The following is a 21,989-nucleotide window of genomic DNA, read 5'->3' on the forward strand; positions in this document are numbered from 1 at the left end:
AATTTATATTTCTTTACATAAGAAAATCTTAAACTAGATGTTCTATATTCTTAGGTGCCTCGCTTTGAACACGTCGCAACGAACATTTCTGTCCGACAATACGTATTTGTTGAAATCTTGTCTTGGAAATAAGAAACATGCAAACTTCCTAGTAATTTACATTACGTTTCTAAGCCTGCTAGATAGCTGTCGCTTCGCCCAACCATGATCAAAAATATTGAAATGTACAATACAAGTGTGCACTCAGTTCCGTTCTAACGACAGCGCTATGGTATATTTGTCGACTTATAAATTGATATCGGCAAACATTGACTATCAACACTGTTACAGTAGATACAGTACAGTGTAGTAAAGGATCAATCATACTGTAGTATGGGACGTGTGAATAGTTGACTGTTGGTGGCAGTCAACACCTGAAGGTGTTTCTCGGTTGTCAAGTGTACACACAATCCTTAGGTACAGTAAAAATGGATGAGACGATAAATCTTCATGAGGCATGTTCTTCGCCGTTGATCAATTGCACGAATTTTCCTATGGTGATCTGTAGTTGGACACAGAAACGAATTTTAAGAGTAGGTCTTATATATATTCAACATTTATATTTAATAGCCAGGAATGTTTTAAAGTAGATACTCCAATGTCTACTGTAATTTTAAGATGATAGAGCAGCATTTCCGGTAGATGACTATCGCAGTTCCCGCCAGTTTATAGCTTTTCTTTCAAATTAGTAGAGAAGGTCGAATGTTTATAATCAATTAAATAAAAGCCGCTAAGCTAACATAGTGGTTTGTCAACAAAAAATGCATATTGGCCAACGCTTTAGTAAAACTGGCTGTATTAAATGAACGTGCGCACTAACTAAAACGACTGTGAAATTCCTAATGTTTGGATTTTTCTTGTTTAATAACGAATTTGCATTTACACAGTTAATGGATATCACCACAACTCAAACAAATTGTAACTCCAGTTGAAGATGGTTGAGAAGGAGGAGGTCGGTCATTAGATGGTTGAGTAGGAGGGGGTCGATCATAAACATAATTTGACCCTACATAGAGACGAAGATTTAAAAATTATATAACTTAAAAATTAATATAATTTTATGTATATGTAAATAAATTTTATACGCAACATTAAATTTTTTACCTAAATTTATTCTTCCTTCTTGTACTGTGCCTGATAAAATACGGTGCTCTAAACAAGCAAAGATTAGAATATTTCAGAGCAATTAAACCACAGAAACATTTGTAGACATTAATCTCAAAATATACCAAACGCAAAAAAAGTAAATCTTAAATATCAACAGTTGTAAAATACTAATAATCATAAATTTCAAAACCAACGTGTTGTATTATCTGCAAGCCTGTTTAAATTGTGTATTTATATCAACAGAAAAATGCAGCAACTAAAAGTTTTAATTCAATTACACTAAACGAGGAAAACTTTAGAGAGAAAAATTGTTGCGATTTTTTTGATCATCGCACAATATATACCGCACATTTTTTCGCATATAAATGCATATTTTATACGCGACATTAAATTTTTTACCTGAATATATTCTTCTTGGTGCTGCTGTGGCTATCATATGACGAAGCCCTAAACAAGCAAAGATTAGAATATTTCAGAGCAATTAAACCACAGAAACATTTGTAGACATTAATCTCAAAATATGCCAAACGTAAAAAGAGTAAATCTTAAATATCAACAGTTGTAAAATACTAATAATCATAAAATTTCAAAACCAACGTGTTGTATTATTTATCTGCAAGCCTGTTTAAATTGTGTATTTATATCAACAGAAAAATACAGCAACTAAAAGTTTTAATTCCATTACGCTAAACGAGGAAAACTTTAGGGAGAAAAATTGTTGCGATTTTTTCGATCGCAGCTCATCGCACAATATATACCGCACATATTTTTTCCCTTGCGCTTGCTCAGTAGCAAAAGTTGTGCCAGACTCGTGCACACGCACTGCAGCGGTGTAGACAGAGTTCAAGATTTTGGAGTGCACACCGGAAATTTTTTATTTCTGTATTTTTGCTATTAATTTAACCGTTTATCTTTTTACTTGTTAATTAAGCTTAATTCTTCTGTCTACTGCGGCACACCTGTCGTATACAGATTCTTCTAAGTTCGTCTTACTAGACATATATCTTTGTATGGCCAGAATCTCAGGCTATTTAATCTATGTTGTCCCATGCCAGCCTAGTGTTAGGTCTTCAGTCTATTTAAACTTGAAAACGAACACTCAGTAGAGGCACTTACCTAATTTCACCGCAATTTGTAAGACTTTGAGCAGGTGTACGAAAGCCTAGCCTTCTCCACTTGCAAAAGATGATATATCACATCACAGAGATATCTTATTTATGTTTTCTCTCTAGATAACGTGCTGCAGTTTCCGCCTGAAATGACACCATTTTATGATTAAGACCATAATGCTTAGCCAAGGGCTCCATAGCTTCGACGTCAAGAAAAGAAGATTTTCTTAGGCTACACGCACTAGGGTAGGTGTACCTAATTGTGGACACTCCCCGGTAAGTTGAATTACAATCGCCGTTTTCTCTTGTAGACTGCACGAAGAGAAAGTGACACATGTCCGATATACGCACCGATGTCTCGGCTTCGTAACGTTGTACCAGTACGAATACAATCGCACAACGTCAGCTACCGCACTAGCAAAATATACGTAATAACGTCAGTCAACAGCTTGGACGCGGGGTGTATTCTAATTGTGGACATTTTTTTCAGTTACATAAATCGACTGAGCCTGAGTAACAGCTGGAATAGATACCTGAATGGTTGCCTCACAAGCTGGCATTTTGTGCCGCAATCAAAACCATGTTCTGTGGTGTATCACCTCTGTGTAAAATGACGTCGTGCCTTTCAAATTTTGCAGAAATCAAGTGTTCTGTTTACGATACAATGCAGGAGACGATCAATTATGTTTAGAACTGTAAACTGTGGTTCTAGCATCTTTTTGTGTTGCTGGTTGAGCTGATTATTGATATCAGACAAAGTAGTTTTGACCTTTAACCTATCCTAGGTGAGTTTGTAGGTTTTCATTTTGTGTCCTATTGTTGCCGGATCTAGTAGCAGTGAAGACCGTCAAATTTTGACTGGATTAGCTAATGTCGCTGATATTGACGTTCCACTTACTTTGTTCGGTTTCATTTCATACACTATTGTGGCCAGATGTAGTAGCAGTGAAAATAGCTAGAATGTCAGTGGATTACTGATGTCTACATTTAGTATGAGTGAAGATATTCACATGTTTACTGGACTGAAAATTTCCCCTTTCTCTCCATGCACATAATGCGCTTCTTTAGCACGCTAAAGTCAACGTAACTAGGCTCAAAACTTTACAAGGGTACTCGATAATTGCTTAATCAACGTCAGGGCACTTTCATGATCCAAGAAAAGATCCATTCGTGTACCTCGAATTTGTGGAAGTGATGGGAGAAACTTTGTTGGTGCCAGCAGTTTTGAAGGTGAATCGTGGTGATATACAATAGAACATGGTTTTGATTGCGGCCCAAAATACCAGCTTGTGCGGCAACCATTCATGTATCTAGTCCAGCTGTTACTCAGATCCAGTCGCTTACTGTGACGGAGAAAAAAATTTTCACAACAAGGATACACCCCGTTTGGCCAGTTTAAAGACGTTATCCCGTATATTTTGCTAGTGCGCTAGGAGACGTTCTGCGATTCTAGTCGTACAGGTATTGTTCCAAAGCTTAGACATTGGTGCGTACATCGGACATGTTACCCCTCTCTCTCCGTTGCAGGTTACCAAAGAAAGAGCGTTTGTAACTCAAATTACCGGGGAGTGTCCATAATTAGGAACACCTACCTTAGGCTGCCGTCATCAAAGACCGAATTTTGACTGAAAAATGTCTGTTGAATTCAATATAATTTTCTGATTTATTGTTGAGTTGTAAATTTAAATGCGATAACAGTTATCGATGTCTCTAAAATCTTCTTCATTTCTGTGTGCTCTTGTTGTATTTATTGCAACAAACTTATCTATGCGGGTAGGCTCTTGCAATCTGCGACGTGGTCTACGGTCATCTAAGTTAGCAAAGTGGATTGCGCACAACTGCTTTTTGATCAACGATTTATAGATATTGTAAAACTAGCCGTACTAAATGTTAACGTTCGCAATAACTAAAAAACTGTCATGAACCTACAAAGTGTTACGAATTTTATTGTCGAATGAAAATTTTACATTCACTTGTTTTATGCCGACCGCCACATTTCAGACAAATTTCAAAACTAATTAGAGGTGGTTGAGAGGGAGGAGGTCGGTCATAAACAAAATTTGCTTCTATATAAAGACAAAGATTGTCAAAATTATGTAATTTTTCAAAGCCATATAATTTATATATTTAGACATAAACGTTACTCATGACATTAAATCGTATATACTTTACATGAAATGACTTTATAGTCTCGGACTACCTATAGCCTATGGCTCTATGAGGAAGTAAAAGCACTAGAAAGTTAAAGATTAAAATAATTCAAAACCAATCAAACAACAACAATTAAATTTTGTAAACGTTATGTAATATTTATAATTAGACAAAAACATTATTCACGCCATTAAATCTTCATAATTTTAACATAAATTAATTCGTCTCATGAGACCATACGAGAAATACAAGGTACTAAACAGTTGAAGGTTAAAGTAATTCAAAAGCAATCAAACAATAACAATTACATTTTGTAAACATTACATAATATCCATATTTACATATAATCATTATTCATGACATTAAATATGCTGTTCTTTACCTGAAATGATTCCATCCACTGGCACTGTACAAGTATCACAAGGTGCTAAACATTGAAGATTAAAATAATTCAAAATCAATCTAACAATCTTAAAAAGAAATTTGTTTTCATGCAAGTCTAGACTTTGCTTAACAATAAAATGCGAGCAAATGCTTTTGTGCTTAACTAAAGCCGTAGTTGGCTTGAGTGTCTAGCCGTCCGCCTCCCCTAAGGCAGACTTTCTCATCCTGGGAAAACGACCGGCTGGACACTCCAACATACAGAGGTGTTATTAACGCAGAATTGTAAAATATACGTGTGTTTAAAACTTTATAATCTAGAAAATGCATAAAAAATTTACATTTTTTTAGTTTTTCTATATTCAAAAAAACCAATATTTAACTAAATAGAATTAAATTGCATATTGATATCAACAAAGAGATGCCACAACCAAGCGTTTTAGGTCGAATTACCATAAACAATAAATTGTGCGGAAAAAAGTTTTTGCAATCTTTGCGATTGCGTACAATTCAATTCCACGCCGCATAAGTTTATTATTGAGCATGCTCAGTACTAAAACTTGTTTCAGCCTCGTGCCTATCTCGCAATGACTGATGACTCCGACAACGCGAGATATACAACGTGTCTCTAGATTTGCTTCGTAAATGTCTATTATAAACTATTTCAAGCACAAATTTTGCAATACAGGGCTCTACTTGCTGTTTATCTACGGCCGCATAACAATTGCCAACTAACAGGTGGACGAAAAGGACTTGCTATATTAAATCGCACAAATATATTCCGAACTAACAGTGATCGAACGACATCATTCCCGCACATGTTTTGAGTATTACGAGACATATCATACATTATATCCTACATTGGCGGATCCAGAGTTTGGCTGAAGGGGCAACAAACGACTAAAACCTGCAATGACGTCATCAAATTTATGCTTGGGCGCAGACTCTAGTAATGACATGATTTTAGCACCGTCTTGAAAGTGAATTTGGTTATAGAATTTACAATGCTTAATTAAAGACATAAACAATTAAGATTGAAAATCCCAGACGAAATGCTTATTTACTGTTTCTCTACAGCATGCCATTCAATTCAAATGACTGTAAATGTGTACAAAGGGGGTAGTCAGGAGAAGGGATTTAAAACCTACAAAATACTTACATTCTCACTGAACGTAATTTTTTTGCCTCGTACACGAGTTTGGGTCCTGCGCAAACAGCGATCGCGAGAAACCCTATTTTGCGTATCCTGAACGTAAAAGGTGCAAAAATACCGTTTGAAAAATTAATTGTTTACAAGGAGGTTTGTTCGTGCACTTCAAGGTGCATTCACGACAGTAATGGTGTATTTCGCAATTGCGCGCGAGTGCATGGAAGGAGAATTGCAAAGTTCGTGACAACGCTTTCAGACCGAAGCTGCATTGCTGAAAGAATTCTTCCACAGTGAATTTTGTACAATCTCCACGCGTTCGTTTAGCCTAATGCATGTATAAGCTATACAGTCGTAACTGCAGACTTATTCTATAAGTAAGCGACGAAAAGAGTCTGGTTACCCGAAACTATTCTAGCACTAGAAACTAAACCGCGTATCAGCGTACAAGGGACTCTACATCTTGTCTTACAGCCTTTCCTTGATTTAGCAATTTGCGTACTAAAAATGGAGTAGGTTTGAGTACATGCATGCTCATAACCTGGACTGCAAGTGTTCCTTGAAGCTAAGTAGCCGTACTATATCCAGCTACTACAGTTATTGTACTTATACAGTACTGGACAAAAGTTTTGAGCCACCCTGCAAATTAGTCTATTTTCGTGTGTATTACGCCATACTAATTATTAGGCGTAATCTGTTCTATTAAACACACTGAAATGATACAGTTTTGTGTTTTTGACTCTATTGATAGTGGTATTGTCTACTTTACTCATAAGTAAATGATTTTAAGGCCAAAGAAAAGGATTGTTGAAGGGTGGCTCAAAACTTTTGTCCAGTACTGTACTAACGACATATGATCAAGGATGTGGTCGTTCCCTGACATACAAAAGCTACGACGCGACGTCCTGCTTAAATTTATTATTTAGTATCGCTGCAAAGCTTACATATATAACCTGCGATTGCAGAGAGAAATATTTTACTTAGCCAGAGCTATTGAGGCCTCTTCTGAAGGGGCACGTGCTCCCAATTCCTCCATATAAATCCGCCACTCCCTAGACTGTATTTAAGTTGCAATATATATACTTATAAAATCTAACCTAAAAACTTGGAGCGTATTTTTGTCTGTGTTCGTAGTATTTTAGTTTGAAATGTACCAAAAACAAGTAATGTGTCGCTAGTTCTCATTTAACGCAGTGGTTTTATTTCAAACGAATCAGATATATAAATTGAGACATTCACTAGTAAATAACATGCATAGTAGTAGCATGCGAACATATTTTATATTTGCCTTTTGCTATTTGTTTACAAATTTTTATATACTATTAGTAAAACCGTATAAACTAACAGTTTACTCGACGCCAAAATTTTACTATTAGAAGATTTTATATTTGATTTTGTATTTACAATAAATGGGATTGCCAAACGTATTGAGCAAAACGTGTAGTGTTTGCAAAATAATATTTATCTTACCGCAAGGCCGGCTATATATTTTCGCGACCTCGTCTTCACATTCTAAACGAATCAGATGAGAATATAAGCATTCGACGGTAAACTGCTAACATGTAGTGACATGTTTACTGTAGTCTTATTGCTTTTCTATTTCATACGGCATGTTTACAAAAAGACATACACAAATAGACATACACTAAAAGTAAATGTACACAAACGGACAGTATATATACAACCTCAAATTGCACTACTAAGGGATTTGTTTTTATGTCGAGCGTACAGACAAGAACGTTTAATTTGTGCAAAGTATGGTTTACCTAACCGTCATCGACGTCTTCATCAGGTTCCGCTATCTCGACATTCGTATGGGAAGGGCTACTAACACAAACGACGTTTAGTCAAACATAGTTTATCTCTCCAACAATCATATAAACTACATGAAACTTTGAACCAATTGAAACTGAGCTCAAGTTAATGTCATACATATACATAAGTTAACAGTATAAATGACCTAACAAAATAAGTGTATTTTTATATTTATTTTTACCGAATTAATTTTAAAAACCGTAAAAGCAATTATATAAAAAGGTAACCAAAATATTCGTCGTTTCATTTAGTGGAAGACATTTGCGAAGAACGTTCACAAACAAAGAAACAATTTCAGAATAGAGAAGTCTATACCAAGAGATGATGCATTAGCTTAGACCAATTCCAACAACCAGTAAATTTTGTAATTGAAGATAGACTTTCTCGCAGTGTGGAATTACATGGAAATTACAACGCCAGACTTCAGTTGAGGTTTGGCGTAAATTTTAAAATTGAATCTGCAAGTTAGCATATATATGTCTGAACGAGTCAACCTATTCGTCCTCTTTTGTTAGATGTCTGAAAGTTTCTGCTATCTGCACAGATACAAATAAACAATCTCGAGCAAACGAAGACTTAACAATCTTTTAGTTGGGATGCTGGCAAATATAGTTTCACGAAATTGACAAATGTTTATCAGATGTTCAATTTGCAAACAATACTGTTCACCATAACACCCTATAGAGAATCATATTCAAGGTTAGTCCTAGGGCAGTGATACGTGCATGCTGCTGCATGCAAATTCCAAAAAACAACAACATAAACAACAACAACACTATGAATTTTCCATCGTTTTTACAAGGATAAAGCTGATATTGCTGTGCTTTACATGTGTAGAGGAATTTTATCGATCAGCAGCTACTTCCACACTCAATTGCAACAGGAGTTGATCTTATTGTCAATGTCTGCGAGATTGGAGATATATCGTACACGGATTACTCGTCTTGGTGGCTGCAAGAATAGATATCGCTTATTTTTTGTTAGTCCCATGCGTACTAAAACGTCACATTTGGGTGTTGAGAGGTGAAAGCAAGGAAAACCGAAATTCCTTTTCACTATTATTATTGTATACTCAACAGAACTTACTTCTTAAAACTGGACTAAACCAGAACTATTCAAACGAACATTGGTCACTTAAGGGACTCTATAGTCAATCTCGGAAAAGAGTAAAAGAAGTAAGAGACGACAACAGTGACTATTGCACAACAGTTCTGTTTTCAAAAATATAGTTTTTGAAAAGTTCTGTAGAAGCAAATGTATACACAGTGGATCAAGATAGGAGCAAAGAGGAGTCTCTTCCACCAGCACTGGTACCTCTAGAAAAGATTTGGACAAGAGAGAAGACGTCCAGTAAGACTTCATGGTCGTATTCTAGATGATCCTCTTGGGGAGAATTTAAAGATATAATGTAATCACAAATAGAATAGCGCACGTTACTGATGTAAGTAGCGCATATTTTCTGTAGGGATTGATATTTTACTGGAATGCAGATAAACAGAGCTTCGTAAATCTTTTTATGGTGTAACTGTACTTATCGCTGAAAAATTTTCTTGGTTAAAAGCAGAAACTTTGTAACTGTAGGCAGACTCAATATGCCAGAACATATGCCAGTCAATCACGAAGAGTTACACGAACAACTGGTTTTCAGATTGATGTAGAGCAAACATAATGAATGTGAGATTCTCTTATAGAGTACAAAATGAGAAAGTGTTCATGCCTACCTTCGAATTACAAATAGGAAAGTCCCAGACCGTATTCTTCTTCCCGCCCTCTTCCCCCCTGCCATTCCGCCACCTCCAATGCAACCGGTCTGGCCCCAATACATTACCGCGCTCTAGCTCCCTTTTGTCCGCGACCAAGGGGCGGAGTACGAAGATAAAAATCAGTGAGATACACTTACTTTGACAAAAAGCAAGACGGGCACCATTTTGCTAGCAACGCAAACAGCGCAATTGCTCCAAACACACTGGCAACCACGATTCCAACATATACAAAAGAGATAGCTTTGCTAGATCCAGTCATATTTCTTAAAACAATCAGCATATTATAAAGAATGGTGAGATCATGTAAAACGAATACACGTACCTAGTTTCAAAGCAATGATTTCTTAAAATTTGGTAGCAATTGTTCTCTGAAAGCTGTTGGTGCGTTGCAATTTGTCTACAAGCATCATCGCACAATTTGATTAATTTTTCATCTTCTTCGCTTACAAAGTCGCTTCGTATTTCTTTCATTGTAACGTTCTTTCGTTCAACACAAACGGTGCACAGCAAGCGTAGATCTGTGTCTCTAGTCTTGTTAAATGAAGAGAATTTCTACACGGAGAAACACGATAACAAATATTTTCAAATAAGTAGTTATGATCACTACTTTATTATATTAAGTTTCCAGATATAACAGTAAGCGTTACAGAACGAAGTATTACAACGACAGCTGCTTAGATATGCAACAATAATTGATTTACGGAACAGTATACAATGCAATTCATGTCACATGTAATCATGATAAAAAAATTAAAGCAAATATTAATTGTGTAATAATGTGGCTACACAAAAAATTGCACAATTACGTTGACCTTTACAGAAAATAATCAATGCCATCATTCGATTTAATTCTTACTTCAGCTGAGACAACGACAAGAAAAGAGAAGATCCAAAACGTTCTTGAATACATGTTGCAAAGCAGTTTTATCTTCGACGCTAAACCTTAAGCAACAAAATGTGTTATTAATTTGTAATTAAAACACATTTTTATAAACAAATTTCATAAAATCAAGTTATAAAAAGAAGCTAATAAAAATTTTCTAAACTTACAAATAACATGGATTTAAGGGTCACAGTTTAACCCTAAAAAATATGTACTGCAGAAAGACATTCAGTACACGATGTGCGGTTATGCGAAACGTCCAATGTTTGCACGTTGGATCGCAGCTACGAACTCAAGGTATTTACACAATTTTGTTGATGTCTACTTGCTAACCAAAATACAGCTTTCAACTAAAAACCATGGGGCTCCAGAAGAGCGCGAGCGTGCGTAAAATTTGGCGGATACATGACACCCGAAAGCGACCGCCCTTTTAGAGGGGAGGGGCTGGCTACTTATATACAGTGCTGAGCCTAGGCTAGTTCAACTGAACACTGAGAATGCTCAAGTTTGACAACTGTTTGTGATCAATAGACTTGCATACAAAATGTATGCAATTAATTAATTAGAGAACAATACTTCAGAATTGGCAGTATGCTCTACGACTCAAAAAGGACGTTTGATGTATTCTAACCTACGGCAACGCCCAGTCGGAAATAAATATTGAATTCATTCTGCGATGAACAAGTGACGAACAGACGATTGCTAGATTAGCACAATCTATGTACTAGCTCTAGACAAAGAAGTGTACCTGTAACACTTTTGGATTCAATTGACGTCCCTCCTTACAACAGGTCACACTTCCTGAGCTTTGAATAGCGACGAAGACTGTTACACAAATGATCTACTGCAAGCACCCTCGCAAGTCATATAGGGACTGGTGCATGTATTGCATAAGTTGAAAGGTGACTCATCTTGGGGAATTTACCCAAATATGTAAACAAGCCGAGCCGATAGGCTACCATTGTTTTATGTATGCGCAGAGTAGGCTACGCAGACCCTGAAAGTTTGTCATACGTCTAGGGACATTGATCAAAACAGTTACAGTGCCTGCTGAAGCACCGATAGATGTTTAGCTTAATTATATATGAAAGCGTATAGTATCAGTACTGGACTGATGCAAAGGTAGAGGTAAAGCCGTCAAATCGGAATTATGTGTAGATGAATTTGTATTTAAATTAAATTTTTAGGTTCAGGCTTATAAAGTGAACACATGAACCCTTTTGTCTTAGATCTGTTTATATATTTTTGAAGATTTGATTTCAGACAATTTGGCTTCAGGACTTTCTATTCAATTAATTATTGGTCCCCACATGTACCTCAGCCAAACAGGGACTTTCTGCATTAATTAGCTTCGCTACGGAGTCTTTGCAGAACTCTATGCTTTTGCAAAGACATGATCGTATAGCGTCAGTGACGCGTCTATATCATGAGTGAGGGCAACGCTAACGTCGTCTGACAAACCGTCTCGTGCACGTAAATGCAAATAGTTCACGTGAACAATTACAACATCCAAATACATTTTAATTTGATGTTGTTTACGCTGTATGAATCTTACTAGTAAGTAAAACCACGTGAATCATTCAATTGATATAGAAAAAATTTTATATGCTAATATTGTTTACAGTTACCAGATATTTATAGAATTCTTTCAAATTGAAAAACCCTTTGTTTGAAAATGTATTTTTGTTCTCGTTGTTCTCGCCTCTATACGAACGAGCCCACCTGCGCCAGAACCTGACACAAGACCAGTAAGTAGACTTTCCGCCGTACACACACACACACACACACACACACACACACACACACAGACACACAGACACACAGACACACAGACACACAGACACACACACACACACAGACACACACACACACACACACACACACACACACACACACACACACACACACACACACACACACAGACACACACACACACACACACACACACAGACACACAGACACACAGACACACAGACACACAGACACACAGACACACACACACACACACACACACACACACACACACACACACACACACACACACACACACACACACACACAGACACACACACACAGACACAGACACAGACACCGACACAGACACAGACACAGACACAGACACAGACACAGACACAGACACAGACACAGACACAGACACAGACACAGACACAGACACAGACACAGACACAGACACAGACACAGACACAGACACAGACACAGACACACACACAGACACACACACAGACACACACACAGACACAGACACAGACACAGACACAGACACAGACACAGACACAGACACTGACACTGACACAGACACAGACACACACACACACACACACAGACACAGACACAGACACACACAGACACAGACACAGACACACACAGACACAGACACAGACACAGACACAGACACAGACACAGACACAGACACAGACACAGACACAGACACAGACACAGACACAGACACAGACACAGACACAGACACAGACACACACACACACACACAGACACAGACACACACACACACACACACACACACACACACACACACACACACACACACACACACACACACACACACACACACACACACACACACACTCATAAACACACCCACACACACACACACACACACACACACACACACACACACACACACACACAAACACACACACACAAACACACACACACACACACACACACACACACACACACACAGCACACCATACCAACCACCTACAAACTGCTAAAAGCAATGTGTGTGTATTTGATGACAGTACCGGTGATGATTTGAACTTGAAGTGTTCTGAAGGGTATTGTATACATCGATATCTATCTCTTTACCGCTGCGGTTTTTATAAAAATTTAGTTCACTGCTTTAGGAGTTAAATGTTGACTTTGGCTTTGCATGAAGAGTAGTGCATGTACATGCACAAGGCCGGTTCCTTTACATTCCTTCATCTCCAGACTCTCTCGTGCTATTCTGCCCGTATGAAAATTTCAAGCGTCTAAATTGGAATTTTATACAGACACTGTGGACAGGACTAGTGCAATAGTCTGACGACGAGAGTAATATACATTCTTTAATTGTGAGTAGATGCATTCTCAAACCTATAATGTTGATAGTTAAGGCATTTCCTTGACGAATATTTATAAGAACCAAACGCTTAACAAGTTAGATAATTGGATACAAATTGGAATGCTTTACTTTTATTATAGCTTTAGTAGAAAAACCCCCAAAGAGCGACTTATCACAATTAAATCATTAGATATCAATATCGCTGTCATGTGTAATTGTGTTAATGTTCTTGGCTCTACAATAAGTTGCTATACGTTTTAATAGGACGTAGCGTGACCTCTAGAAATAGTGGGCTAAATGTCACAAAGTTATGGGGCACGCCTATTTTTATAGACACGCCCATTTTATTGGCTTGTAATTGACTGATACGGTAGAATCAGTGGCAGATCCAGACTGGAAAAAGGAAAGTGTCTAAAACATATATAAAGCGTTGGTCCTTACACGTATTTACAGCTCACAATTTTTAAGACCACGCCTACAAATAATGAGGCCTTTTTATAGCGTGTTGTCATAGAAACGGCTACTCCGGGACAATGGATTTTGGCGCGAGCCAGTAACGTGTTGTAGTCTGAATAGCACTGAGTAGAAGACTAAATATATCACACTGTCGACGGGGAATGCAGCTTCGGGTTGTTTGGACAAATGTGTAGCTACGACCCGTTCTCGTCATCTTGGGAAAGGTACGAGGAACGCCTGGAGCAGATTTTAGTAACAGCAAAGACGAGGCGCCAAAGAAGGCAGTCTTCCTGACGGTTATTGGAGAACACACAGACACTGTATTATGTGACATCGTACACGCATAACCTCGCAGACAAAGGTACTGTATGCGGAGCTCGTATAGGCGCGCTAAAGAGACACTTCCAACCTCGGGCCATAGTCATCGCTGAAAACTTCAAAGTTTCAGTAGGAACCAGAAACAAGAAAAATCGGTTAATGAAAGAGCTTATAACGGCTTTGTGGATGTTGAGCGAACATTGTCAATTTCGCACATTTCGTTAGGATGCATCGAGAGACCATTTGGTGTGCGGACTACAAAATGAGGTTATCCAAAGGAAACTGTTAGCGGAAGAGGAACTGTCTCTAGACAAAGCATTCAAGATGGCTATCTCAATGAAGCTGGCAGCTAGCACCGCAAACGGTGGATTTACAGAAAGCAGCAAAAACAAGACATGAGACTTTAATAGACAAACTGGCAAACATCATGAGCGTGGCCAAAGACCGTCACAGAAATTCAGGAAGGGAAACAGGCCAAACAAGGAACACTAAAATCACGTATCTAATCGAGGCACAGCAAACTCAGAAAACCGTGTTGGAGGAGTTGCAAACCCAACCACAATCAAGCAGTTTGTTATTTTCTTCAAAAGGAGTGTTGGAAATGTCAAAAATGGGACGCACAATGAGTCAATGCAAAGGGAGTGTTGCCAAGGCTCAGTATTTGTGTGATGAGGAGGATGACAGCGATTGTGAGCTAGTGGGTCATGAACAGTCGATTCGATCCAAATATGAAACGATATGCAGTAGCGTAGCTAGGCATGAGGCAGTGAGGCAGTTGCCTCGGTAGGAAAAATGGGCGTGGCATTTGTCACGTGGTCACTTTCAGGTCACACTTCTATCACGTGTCTGTGCTTTATTATGGCAGAGCCGCCAAAGAAGAAGAGAAAGCAGCTGTCTATTCAGTTGGCCTTGGGGTAAGCATAGGATACTAGACTGTGTTTTACGTTGGGCGAGGCCCCGTTGTAGTTTGAGTTTGTAGGATCACGTGTCATAGTCTCCCCCATGCAAGTGCTCCCCAGTCACTGCCATCTAGCTCACTGGTGGGAGTGCGTCCCTATACTCAGGCCTATGCATGAATTATCAGTCCCAGTAACTTTTATATTAATAAAAAAATTAATATTAATATCAATTTGCCTCGGTAAGAAAAAAATCCTGGCTACGCCACTGATATGCAAGATACAGCCGTGGATGGTAACAGTTCAATTAAATGACAAGCAATTCTGAGCTGGACTCAGGAGCATCCAGTACGATTTCTCATCAGAAGTTCAAAGAAATATGGACCGAGAAGGATAGACCGATTTTGCCGGTGGCCCCAATCAATTAAGCTGGGAGCGTATGGAGGACACGCTATATAATTTTAAGGGGCTATCCAGGTAAGATTAAGGGTGAAGCTGACAGCCAGTACAAACACTACCCTTACAGGTATTGCAAGGCAATGGGCCAAACCTGCTGCGCCGAGACGTGTTGATGAAGTTACGATTGGATTGGCGAGAAATACATCGTGTCAATACTCAACTTGGAGACCTGTTACAACACTACAATGATGTCTTCACAGAGGGTATCGGGACATACTGGAGACAACCTCTGACTTGTCATGTTGACCCATCTGTGAGACCACATTAAATTTTTAGCAAGGCCAGTATCGTCTCGTATTCACTGAGGCACTTTGCAGTGCAACAGCTGAATACAATGGAGAATGAGGACGTCATTAGTCCCGTCAAGTATGCTGAATGGAACGCACCCATCGTACGAGTGTTGAAGTCCGACAAACAGTCAGTGAGGATATGCGGTGACTATAAGAGAAAGCCACCGAAGTTGAGCAAACGCATTACCCAGAATTGAAGATATGTTTACCGCCTTGGCGGGAGGAGAAACATTTACAAAATTAGATATGAGCCAGGCGTAAACACAGATTTCTCTAGACCTATCGGTCAAGAAATATACCGTGATTAATGCACCAAAGGGATTGTAGAAATTCAACCGGTTGTCGTTCGGCACTTCGTTATGGCCAGCGATATTTCAAAGAATGATGGAAAGCTTACTTCAAGGAGTACAGGCAGTCGCATTCTATCTAGATGATATGTTAATTACAGGGAATGACGGAAAAGAACATTATGACAATCTTCAGAAAGTTTGGAAGAGGCTGAAAGAAGCAGGCTTACGACTAAAGAGAAATGTGTACGGTAGCGACACCATCGGTTGTCTACTTAGCTCACAGAATTGATTCCCAAGGATTACACCAAACAAGTGGCAAACTGCAAGCGTTGAGAGGAGCAGCTTCACCAACCAATGTGACTGAGCTGAAGAGTTTCTAGGGACTTCTCAATTACTATGACAAGCTAGTTCCATACTTAGCCAGCATGTTGGCACGTCTGTTTGAGCTGTTAAAAACACCAACCTTGCAGGTAGACGGAGCGACAGGACAGAGCATTCAATCAAGCAAAAAGTGCGCTTTCAACGCTAAGCGTATTAGTAATTTGACCGAAGGAAGCCGAGTGTAGTCATCTGTTACGCATCTCCGCGTGGAGTGGGTGCGGTATTAGCCCACACGATGCCAAGTAGAAAGGAAAGACCGATTGCGTTTCTCTCGTACACTAACCGAAGAGGAGAAGAACTACGCAAATAGATAAAAAAATTGGCGTTATTCTTCGTGGTAAAGAAGTTTCATAACTATGTTTTCGGTGGATCGTTCATAGCAGTGACCGATCATAAACCATTGCTAAGCTTGTTTGATGAAAACAGATCGGTACCTGCTTTAGCATCTAACAAGATTCAACGATGGGCCGTAACATTGGCGGCTTAACAATATAGAATCAAATATAGACCCGGGAAAGATAACTTCTGTGGAGATGCCTTGAGTAGACTCCCAATGGAAGCCACTGCAGACAACGATCACACCAAGAAAGAGAAAATTCTAGCAATAGATTACTTGGCTACGACGCCGGTTACCTGTGGTAGCCAGGAATGAACAACGATCTGGGAGGAACCGGGAGAGCATCTTAAAATGGTCAACTACTCGTAAAGGCACCAAATTGGGCTCCGCTACACTCATGATTATGGCCGGAACAACCAAGGTCGCGCATTCACGTAGATTATGAGGGACCGTTTATGGAGAGAATGTTCCTTGTCATTGTTGATGCGTTTTCGAAGTGGTTGATGTATATGCAACTCAGTCAGCTACGACAGAAGTCACGCGCGAGAAACTGAAGACGTCGTTTGCACTTCATGGGATTCCAGAAAGGTTGGTATCGGACCATGGCACTTGCTTTACGAGTAGCATTTCGTACGTCTTGCGAGAGCAATGAAATAATCCATACAAAATCAGCACCTTATCATCCGCCATCTAACGGACCTGCCAAACAGGCGGAACAAACCCTCAAGAATAGACTAAGGAAGCTGGAAACAGGAAGCTTGAATGGAAAGCTGCAAAATAATTTTTGCATACCGCAATACCCGCACGCCACCACAGGCTCAAAGCCAGCAGTACTACGAAGGAGACCGCCCATCAGAGTCGACCTCAACAGACTCGATCTCAACAGACTCGACCTCATCAGACCGGATGATAGTGAAACAGTTCGAAGAAAACAGAAGGTTCAAAAAGAAAATCACGATACTAGATGCCAAGCCTTGAAATGCAACGGGCGCAAGGGTCTTTGTCCGGAACTTTGGAACGAGACCTCGTTGGATTTCAGCCAGGGTGATAAAAGGACGGGACCAGTATCATACCAGTGCAAACTGGAAGATGGTCGTATTATACAAAGGCATATAGATCATCTCAGACTGGGCCAGCACACATCGGATCAAGTTATCAAGAAGGTTCGCACAAGCACACCAAAGAAAGACAGACTAGAAGGGAGAGGAGACTAAGAGTTGACGGCCGGGGTTGACGAGGGACAACAAGAGTAGCGATATCGGTCTTTACCATGAGAATAATCTTCCCGAAAGGACTGAAGAAGAAGGAGCGATTGAGCAAAACGAACTTTTTCTATTGAGATCTCCAGAGTTTCATGACAAACGACTACCTGGGGAGAGAGATGAAGTCGTACTGAGCGATAATTCGAATCCAGACATCTTTGCGGCGGTACTTTCGTATCAGGAAGGCAACCCAGCGACTAGATCTCTAAAAGAATGATTAGAATAGGTTGAGTTTTTTTAGGAAAATTGATGGTTAATTAAACAATAGTTTTGTTTTACCTAGAGGGGAGGGATGTTACAGCGTGTTGTTATAGACCTGATTCTTCGAAACCTTGCATTTTGGCTTGATCCAATAACGTGTTGTAGTCTGGGTCAGGGGCGTAGCGTGGCATGGGCTAGACAGGGCTATAGCCCCCCCAAAGTTTGTAGGCGTGTCCATCAATTTTTGTGTGCTTGATCTTCCAATGCGCATACGTATGCTTTGGAACCCGTCTCTGACACTGTGGGAGCCCAAATCAGACGTCGGGCTGCCAAGGCTTCACGTGTGAGTCACGTGCCCATCTAATGGCGACTCTGAAAAGTTGTGCAGGAGGGAAAGGAAGTTCCAAGAAGCAGGCGTCTATTTCAGGTAATATATTGACAATAGCTTGTCAGTCATGTATCATTGACTGTGACAAACAAACCCGCTATGCGCCAGTGACCTTTTGCAGACAGGTATGCTGCCAGATTTTGACAACAAATGTGAGGTACAGTTAGACGTTCTAGTTATTATAGGTTACGTACACTACTCACATCTTCAGCTAATTCAGAAGGTAGAGGTGACTGCCTCGATTACCCAGACCCCAGTGGACTTTCAGTTGTTGAGCAACCTTTTCCAAAGAAACGCAGTCACGCACGTGGCGCTTTCTTAGCAGTTTGAGGTTGTTTGTCAACTACAAGCTCATTGATCATGGCTGTTTACGTACTGTATTCTAGATCTCTATACGCGTGGCAGTTCACGCTGTTTTTCATACGATAGGATTCTTCTCCCGCGGTCAAGTTTCTGACAACTCGCAAAAGTCTGAAGAAGTTCAAGGAACAGTCGAGTTAGATTCAGAAGTCAGCCTCACTGATGGTCAAGGCACCGAACAAGTGACACCTAGCGAGGTTTCTACCGCTGCTGGGCCTTCCAGTGGATTGGTTCTAGAAGCCGCTAACGTTCTAGTAGGCCCTCATCAACCTCGATCCAAAGATTTGTTTGGTGGAAGTTTTCCGAGGAGGCAAATTTTGCGTCAGCGAAGAAGTTTTCAGGAGACTTGGTATTCCCAGTTCCCTTGGCTGGAGTATAGTGAGAAGGTGGATTCTGCATTTTGTTTTGCGTGTCGCCTAGCTGAGCAGAGCGGAAAGCATGGCCACTACGATGCATGCTTTACTGAAAGAGGCTTTCGAAACTGGAAAACGGCACTAGATGACTACAGAAAGCACGAGTCTTCGCATGTGCACTGCTTGGCGGCAGCTGTGTGGAATCAGGCAAGACATGTTGCCGAATCGGGTACGTCTGTAGCCCAGTCTGTCAGTACTGCGCACCAATTAAGAATAACCTTGAACAGACGAAATCTCGGGAAAGTGTTTGAAACTATCCTTTATCTTGGGCGACAGTCTATTGCTTTGCGTGGACATGACGAAACGGAAGATTGCACGAACAGAGGGAATTTTCTCGAACTGTTACATCTGCGGGCATCAGATAATCCTGAGCTTGAGCAACACCTGCAAGGAACGTTTACGTACACCTCTCCACAGATTCAAAATGAAATTCTAGCTCTTTGCGGTCACAAGATTCAGCAGTCGATAGTCCACGAACTCCGAACGTCCGGTATGTATGGACTGATTTGTGACGAAACCACAGACGTATCGAGACAAGAGCAGATGTCCATTTGTGTTAGGTACGTAAGTGAATCAATGACAGTAAAGGAACGCTTCTTGGGCTTTTGGCCAGCCGAAAGTACCGATGGAAAGTCACTGTTCAATCTTCTAAATCAAGCTTTGAATGAGTTAGGAATTCCTGTAGGTCAAATGAGAGCTCAGTGCTATGACGGTGCGTCCAATATGCGAGGGAGATACAAAGGTGTCTGTACTCGTTTTCAGGAAGTGGAAAAGAGAGCTCTATACATCCACTGCCATGCTCACGTGCTGAACCTTACTCTAGCGAATGCTTGTTCCGCGGTCCAGGATATTAGAAACGTTCTTGGAGTGGTAAACAGCCTCTACAAACTGCTGGAAGGATCGGCAAAGAGACATTCGCGGTTTCAGGCTATCCAGGAGAAGCTAGGAGGCAGTTCTGTCACTCTCAAGAGACTTTGTGAAACTAGATGGTCTTCACGCTATGAAGCTGTACATGCTATCAAGTCCAGTTTTGATGCGATCATTCACACTCTTGAAGCAATTTCAACTGAAGATGCCGAATTAGGACCAGAAGCATCCTGTCTTCTGAAGTCTGTTCAGACTTTCCACTTCTTCTTCTATATTTCAGTGTTGGAAGAGGTACTTGGGAAAACTGCTGTTCTTTCACGCTACTTACAAGGTCGGCGTGTCGAGCTGTCTGGAGTCAAGTCGAAAGTTTCTAGCACAATCAAAGCCGTGGGTGCACTTCGTGAAGACTTTCAAGACGTCTGGAAAAATACTGAAGACATTGCGTCAAAACTAAGCTTGGAACTTCCACAACTTCCGCGCAAACGTAAAGTAGCACAGCGACTGGCCATGGATGGTGGTGGTACACCATATTACCCTCAGTCTTGTCAAGAGCAATATAAACTGGTTTACAATGAGGTCGTAGATATCGTGCGAATGGAAATGAAAGAGAGATTTCGTGAGAATGAATATGAAGTTCTGGCTGCAGTCGAAAAACTTCTAGTAGACTCACTGACAGAGAGCCGACCAGACCGGTCGAGTCTTCAGACAGTGTGCACATTTTATGGCAACGACTTCAATTCTGGCCGACTTGAGCATGAACTTGAAATTTTTTATGGTAATATTCAAGCGTACCAAGGCGAACCGGACTGGACTGTAGAGAGTGAAGAGGGAACTGACTTGCCCGAACTTGTAAAAGTCCGGACGTTCTTCAACAAAGGCACTAACAGGGACTGCTACCCAGAAACTTGTAAGCTTCTTAAGACACTTCTTGTCATTCCTGCATCTTCATCGGAATGTGAACGATCATTTTCCACTCTCCGTCGTTTGAAAACGTGGCTCAGAACGTCGATGGGACAAGAACGTCTGACTAGTCTAGCACTCCTGACAGTCGAGCGCGAAGAATGTCGAAAATTGGAGTGTAGAGTGGAAGACCTTGTTGCAGAGTTTGGGTCTAGTGGACGAAGGCGTTTACTGTTAAATTAGTTTATCGCACCTCCGTGACGTCTAGAACAGCTGTTGCATTTAAACTATGCTACGCTATCTAGAGTACCCTGGAACCGTTGGTTAATTGCAAACTATTTAGCTGCCAGTAGAACGTACTCTGCTCACACAAGAATGATCAATTCTCCAAGCTCCCACGTATGCACCACTCAGTCTTCAAGTACGCATGTGACAGCTTTTTGCCCATATGTAGGTACGTACTACGAAGGCAAGAAGTGTGTGGTTGGCTGATTTGACTGATGAAGTGGGCGTGTCCCGTTGCGTCGCAAAGTCTAGCCCCCCCAATCCTAGAGGTCACGCTACGCCCCTGTCTGGGTAGTACTGACTTGAAGACTAAATATACCAGAGGACAATAGCCCGGTCTAGCCCATGCCACACCCCTGATTTTAGCTCATGACAAATAGACTGTCGTAAACGCAAATAATTCAATTAT

At 40.2% G+C, this 21,989-nt stretch overlaps 2 protein-coding genes across 4 annotated transcripts; one reads left to right on the top strand and one right to left on the bottom strand.

The window, feature by feature from the left end:
• Positions 1–127: 127 nt before the first annotated feature.
• On the bottom strand, positions 128–11,235 carry LOC134188990 (uncharacterized). 3 transcript variants are annotated; one of them, XM_062657210.1, is made up of 10 exons: positions 11,144–11,235; positions 10,369–10,454; positions 9,835–10,064; positions 9,650–9,775; positions 7,706–7,758; positions 7,405–7,446; positions 4,789–4,833; positions 1,546–1,593; positions 1,144–1,191; positions 128–1,045 (listed from the first exon to the last, which is right to left on the bottom strand). In XM_062657210.1, exons 2-10 carry the CDS (start codon positions 10,420–10,422, stop codon positions 927–929), a joined length of 765 nt encoding a protein of 254 aa, XP_062513194.1. In that variant the 5' UTR covers positions 10,423–10,454; positions 11,144–11,235; the 3' UTR covers positions 128–926. The 3 variants fall into 3 exon arrangements, with proteins under 3 accessions (XP_062513194.1, XP_062513193.1, XP_062513195.1); XM_062657209.1 differs by having other exon boundaries at positions 7,706–7,761; XM_062657211.1 differs by lacking the exon at positions 7,405–7,446 and having other exon boundaries at positions 7,706–7,761.
• Positions 11,236–18,587: 7,352 nt separating this feature from the next.
• On the top strand, positions 18,588–21,849 carry LOC134188513 (zinc finger MYM-type protein 1-like). The gene is made up of 2 exons (XM_062656675.1): positions 18,588–18,794; positions 19,185–21,849. Exons 1-2 carry the CDS (start codon positions 18,731–18,733, stop codon positions 21,536–21,538), a joined length of 2,418 nt encoding a protein of 805 aa, XP_062512659.1. The 5' UTR covers positions 18,588–18,730; the 3' UTR covers positions 21,539–21,849.
• The last annotated feature ends 140 nt before the right edge of the window (positions 21,850–21,989 follow it).

This window comes from Corticium candelabrum, chromosome 13 (genome assembly GCF_963422355.1).
Source record: "Corticium candelabrum chromosome 13, ooCorCand1.1, whole genome shotgun sequence".
Classification (NCBI taxonomy): Eukaryota; Metazoa; Porifera; class Homoscleromorpha; order Homosclerophorida; family Plakinidae; genus Corticium; species Corticium candelabrum.

Coding starts and splice junctions, on each gene's coding strand:
- LOC134188990 (XM_062657209.1), bottom strand. CDS start 10,422: ATGTATTCAAGAACGTTTTGGATCTTCTCTTTTCTTGTCGTTGTCTCA. Junction 10,065..10,368: donor TTGTCGTTGTCTCAGCTGAA/GTAAGAATTAAA, acceptor TTCTCCGTGTAG/AAATTCTCTTCATTTAACAA. Junction 1,594..4,788: donor AGTGGATGGAATCATTTCAG/GTAAAGAACAGC, acceptor TTGCTTGTTTAG/GGCTTCGTCATATGATAGCC.
- LOC134188513 (XM_062656675.1), top strand. CDS start 18,731: ATGGCGACTCTGAAAAGTTGTGCAGGAGGGAAAGGAAGTTCCAAGAAG. Junction 18,795..19,184: donor GAAGCAGGCGTCTATTTCAG/GTAATATATTGA, acceptor TTCATACGATAG/GATTCTTCTCCCGCGGTCAA.